This window comes from Podarcis raffonei, chromosome 10 (assembly GCF_027172205.1).
Source record: "Podarcis raffonei isolate rPodRaf1 chromosome 10, rPodRaf1.pri, whole genome shotgun sequence".
NCBI classification, from domain to species: Eukaryota; Metazoa; Chordata; class Lepidosauria; order Squamata; family Lacertidae; genus Podarcis; species Podarcis raffonei.
In genome coordinates this window covers 53,031,462-53,037,461 of record NC_070611.1, presented here as the reverse complement: position 1 = coordinate 53,037,461, position 6,000 = coordinate 53,031,462, and the positions used below count along the sequence as shown (strand labels likewise).

At 39.4% G+C, this 6,000-nt stretch overlaps 1 protein-coding gene across 1 annotated transcript in view; it reads right to left on the bottom strand.

Moving 5' to 3' along the window:
* Positions 1-804: 804 nt before the first annotated feature.
* Positions 805-6,000, bottom strand: part of IGF1 (insulin like growth factor 1) — a 63,660-nt gene continuing 58,464 nt past the window's right edge. Inside the window, exon 5 of the mRNA XM_053406020.1 lies at positions 805-2,063. Within this exon, the coding sequence (XP_053261995.1) occupies positions 2,024-2,063 (40 nt within the window). The 3' untranslated portion in view covers positions 805-2,023. The remainder of the gene's footprint in view (positions 2,064-6,000) is intronic.

Below are 6,000 nucleotides of genomic sequence, written 5' to 3'. Positions count from 1 at the left end.
GTCAGATTCTGCATACCATCAGTTAGCAGGGCTGGAGCCACTCCATACCCTTTCTTACACAGCACTGATTTATTTACACAGGCATACAAGGATGCACTCCATTCATTCTCACTCACACAGCCTCCAGCCTCCATTCATCTATCATCCATTCATCCCACACTCTTTCTCTCTCTTTCTAGGGGGGGGGGGGGCAGGAGAAAGAAACAGTGTGGGTGGTGATTAGAGAGGGAGAGGGAGTACTGATTATCTTAATTTAAGATCACCAGCCAACACTCTTTCTGTGTTTTCTTCTCACATGTGCAGAGCCTGAGTCTAAAGCAATTGCTTTATAGCCAAAGAAGTCAGAGCTATCCTAGAGCAAGAAAGACGCTTAGCACAGTTATGTTTATTAACCATTATTCTTTATTAGACCTCACAGAGGTGTCAACTATACATACAAATACATTAGAAAGATACCCTCTTACAGTAATGTTTCACATTTTGGACTGGATCTCAAGAGGGTGCAAACAGTTCAGTACATTCTACCAACCTAAGGTTGCCATAGTCTTTATTTTATTATACAGTGTGACCAAGCCCTTTTTTATTTTTTTACTGCATCAGTGGATATTTAGAAAAACATACAATGAAAACCAGACAACTAGCTCTTGAGATCTTTTGGACCTATCATGATAAATGCATATAAAGAGCCTTTTAAGAAGCATGAATACACTATTGGTTTATGGATCAATGTTTACCGGGTTAGAAAGTTTGCACAGAGTGGGGGACATGGCTAAATGGTTCCGAGGTACCTGTGATCAGTTTTTCTTTTTGCAAGCACTAAAACCTTCATTACTTGGCATTCCTGTGTATCTGTGGAAAGCTTACCAGTGCTAAATGGGGAGAATAATGGAGTGAGTTCTATTGTTGAAGTAGTTGTTTGGGTGGGGTGGGGGGTTCTGCAACACACTGATGTTACATACACAGTATGAAATATTATTTACTTGTCATTAGGTCATGACAGTTTGCATTTTGAATGAGCACAGGGAAAATAAAAACCGTACAAATCCAAATATTTACAGCCCAATCTACAAAGCATTGTGCTGGTGCATTGCCCATCTATCTCAGTACGACATATGCCGCCAAAGTGTTTCAAGGATTATGGACTTTTTTGGTGTGTGGGAGGAGCTGACAGGGTGAGCAAACGATGTCCCTCATCATGGTTTTTGCTTATATGCTTGCTGTCAATAGCTTTCAGTAGTGAATTTTTAGGAATTCAAGTGCCCACATACAACCATGCTTGTATAATCTAAACCCTGAGGTTGCACATACCTTTTCTTAAGATGTAAGTGGGCCAGTTCATGTTCTGATGTTGACCATACTCTTAATTTAAGGTAAGTGGGCCAGCTCATATTTTTGTTTGGAAGAATGGCATTGTGGAAAACAAATGAATATTAATCTCAACATTTAGCACTTGGGCAGCTAAGTAACTAAAAATACATATAAGCTAGATGGCTAATTATGACATTCTAGCTTTGCAGAGGGTCACTTATCCAGGTATCAGTCAGTCCTTGATCCTGTTGTCTTATAGATTAGATTATGCTGGACATGTACAGAAAAATATCGGCTGGAGGCATACTGGAAATTTGCATTTAGTTTTGTTGTTAGCTGTGCCTCTAGGGATGTACGGTACTTATAACAAGCATGTGGTACTTCAAAGTCTCCCAGAACTATGTGAAACACTTCACCACATTCTGATTGTTTTTTTAAAGCAGCATATGTCCTTTCCCACTAAGGAATCTTGTTTTTGGCTCGCAAAACCTATTCAGAAAAAAACATGCTGTAACACACCAGCTGGTTGCTTCAGTTGCTTCGTTACTCTCCTTGGGTCACAATTGATTTCCATCACTGGAATTGGTTAGAAATGCATCAGAGTCACTCTGTCATACCTCAAAGTAAAAGTTGTTCTCATTTACTGTATAGTGTAAGGAAGCTTGCCCTTGTGTAAGTTTGATGCAGGCAAGTTCCTTGCTTAAGGCTCCAGTCCTCAATGGGGCTTGTGCCGGCGGAGCGCTTTGGGGATTGGGCTGCAAGTGGAAATAAACCTAAATTACAAAACAGTTTTGGTAGACTGCTTACAACAGGCATTTAAGCTAATGGATCGATTACAAGAAAGTAGCAACAACAATTAAGGCGTGCAAAATCATGTACATGCATGGAGCCTCCCCCCTCCCCAGCACACAACCTTGGCTAGCAAAGACATGTTCAAAGTGCTCTATCCCCGTAAATTTCATTCTGCAATAGCAAAGTGCTGTTCATAAATTAAGGGCAATGGAGTACTGCATTTTCTCCTTTGCAAGTAAAAAAAGAAAGGTCTCATTAGGCAGGATTTGGACATAGGCTGCGGCCCACAGGCCAATTAAATAGGACCACCATTGCCATTTGGGGCATATGAAGTTCTGCAAGCTCAAGTAAAGCTTTCTTTGCCACTGCTGATGTTGGGAGCATCCAACTAAACACATGTGTCAAGTTACATCTTGGCCATCAGCAGCTCCATTCCTTTCCATGAATTGAGGAAATGTTCTGCATATGTAGTATGGATTCCCACTGATGTGCACAGAACATTTGCAGCCATGAAGGAGAATAGAGGCCACTTCTGCACATGTGAGGCTCCAGGTTGTGTGAGTCCAGTACCTTCAGTGAAATATGTATGAATGTACTCAAAACTGGGGCATCCATCTCTATCTACAGTCATCGTGCTATGTGTATTGCCACATTAAGCATTGAAATAATTCATCAGTGCCATTGAGTACCAATAACAAACCCTATTGATGTAAGTGAGGCAGGGCAATTCAACCAACACTAAAGTTTTCCGGTTTAATGCTGTTGTAGCTTAGTTTGAGGGATTATGTAATTTAAAAAGAGAGAGAGAGATAAAGCAAATAATAAATTAAAAAAATGAATGAATGAATGAATGAAAAACATGGGTACCATATAGTTATAATTCTTAAGGGTCCAGGATTGGCTGTGGCTCTTTGTCATTTACCCTGGTCATATACCCTTTAGAAAACCTAAGTCTGCTTCTTTTAATGTGGGGAAATGCTACTTTATATTGAAAGTCAACACTTTCAAGGGTCATTGTTTCCTTCCCATAATGAAAGTAGGATGACTCCTCATGCCAAGCATATGTTGCCAATTTCCGCATGCAAGTTGTACATAACCTACAGCCTTACTTTTAAGGTTACTTAGCAGCAAAATCACCCCATTTAGTGACCCTTATAAACTGAACAGGCTTTCTTAGCAAAGCAAGACATTATTCAGAAGCAGCCAAAAAAAGAAAAGAAAAAGAAAAGAAATTTAATAATTTTCAGCAAGAAGTGCATCAACCAACATTTCACACATCAGTTCAGTCAGTCTTTCTTTAATGTCCCCCCCCCTTTTAATAATGTTTTTGAATTTGCATCAGATAGTCTGCATCCTTGGACTTATGTTTATTGGTGGCCAATTATCAGTAGATCTATTTGGTAGATCCACTCCATTGTTATCTGTGAAATTTAAACACAGAGGTAGGGTGTCAACCCCAGTATTATGTGCAGTTGTAGCAGCAAATAAGCAAGTTAGAAGTAGACCTGTGAAACATCTGGGCCCGTGTTATTATCTGGTATTAGGATCTAAATTGGGAAATCATGGCAATGCTATAGAGTAGTGAGCAATACTATGCCAGAAAAGAGAGACCACAAGAATAAACAGTGGGTTGGATCCAGGCAAAGTTAGTCATGCTATGGCCCTGTTTTAAAAGTTAATCATGATGAATATTCCACATTGATTTCAACGGGATCTAATTATGACTGCACACAGGTTGCTGTATGCAAATCATGGTGGCCACTTGCACAATTTCCCAAAGGCAATTGCATGGGTAACCAGATGTATGAACAGGAGGTAGAGGTAGAGGTGTAACTGTGGTCTAACGGGGCTGCAACTAACAAGCAGCACAAGGTAAATTTTCCTTATTGTCCCTGCAGCCAAGGGCCTTTTCCAAATAGTCCAGGTTTGTTGTTGTTGTAGTAAACACAGGATTAATAGTAGTCCCATTCTCCATTATGATCTCGTTTTCTGTGTAATTGGAGTGGGGTTGCCTAGCAAAAACATATTGAAAGAGACATGTATTCCACTGCTGGAGAGCAGGAGTGCACAGCTGGTGTGCGTGAGACAAAGTAAACCTATCGAGAGAGAGAGTTTTCAAAAATGGTACCAGTGAGCAGAGAAGGAACATGCATGGCTAGGTGTCGTGATGTCACAGTGACCATTCAATAGATGGCTGTGGTCGTAGCACAGCAAAGTTATCCAAGAAGTGCTAGTGAATGAAACACGTGTTTTTGAAGTGTTGGTTATGTCTGGTTTGCAAATATAAGGCTGTGCTGATACATTCCAATGAAAACAGCTACAGCATAAGATTTCTGAAAATAAATAATGCAAGTGAGAAGCAGAAAGTTGTGGTTATGTTGCAGGTTATTGAAAAGTGGAGGGGGGGAATCAAATATGCACCCTTCATGCAATCAGTATGGAGCTAGGCACAGATGCTAGTATATCTCTAAGGTAGCATGATAGAGCTATCAATGTCCAAGGGCACATATGTTAATTTCTCCTGTCCATATTGTAGTTGTGTGTGTGCCATGTAATAAATGGCAAGAGAGACGGCATAGCTCAGTGGTTCAGAAGGTGCCAGGTTCAATCCCTAGCATCTCCAGGTCAAAAGATAAGGTAGGGAGGAGAAAATCTCTCCCTCTTTGAGACCCCGCAGAGCTTCTGCCTGTCAGACAAAACAATACTGGGCTAGTTGGACCAAGAGTATGATTTGGTATAATACAACTTCATAAGTATGTTTTAAATTTCAAGTTTCACACACCCACTTGGGAAGGTGGCAAAAATCTAATTGTGCTTTAAACATTTGGATGACTAGAGACTGTAGTGACCTGGCCAGCAACTCGCTTTCTTGGAGAGCTTCTTTGATGAGGGATGGTTGGCCAGCTCAGCATCTCTGGGCTAGGTTTAGCCCAAGTGTCTCCAGTGGCAATGTGGGACAGAGAAAGTAAAGATGTGCCCTATGGACAGTGTTCATTGAATTATTCTGCCTTCAAGCATGTGAAAAACTATTGGCCCTGATCCAGCAGTTGTGACTAAATCACATTAAAGCAACAGGTCTTCAGCTAGTTTACGAGACTAACTTGTCACAATTAACTTGAAGTCAGCTGGAACCACTATCTGTACCTAGCCTCAATCTTTCAAGGGAAATGAAAATATTGTCTAGTTTTGTCTTTGTTAGAGTGGTATCTCTATATTGTATTATATGTAGTCAAGTTTCAGATATTCTTATAACCTCCTTCATGTAAAAGTCAAACAGAAAAAAATTGTACACAAGATACTGTGTTTGAGCAATGATAGTCCTTGTAGAATACTGTAATATTGTGATAAGCAAAAATGTCTATTGCAGGATTAAAATGAATATAGGTTTGCATTTAGGATTTGTTGCTCCTTCAAGACAGGAATTTGATTTACACGATTTACCAAATGGTGCTTCTATATATAATTAATGGCTTGTGAGGAAAGTCACCAATGAAGATTTGTGACTTGTTAAATAGAGCAAAAAATCCTAATCCCCCTTTTAAAAATAATCATCAAATGCACAGGCATTTAAACTAGAGAAGCCATTTGAAACCAGAACAACGGAAAGTCTCTTTGAATAAACTATAAAATATACGGTATACTTGTTTGAACTGCAATGATATTTTTAAAAGAGGAATCAGTGGTATATATTGTGTCTTTAATAAATTACTACAATTCATTTCCAGGCTAAAAGTAGTTTTGAAACACATTAAATAGACTGAGTATACTTTCATCAGAACAATTTCCCCCCTATCTAAACGCAAAGTATCTCCAATCAGATTTAACTTTCATTTAAAAAGAACCATAAAGGTGTCATTTTTGCACATTTTGATGTTTGTGAAAACCATATAAAGTTTTTCT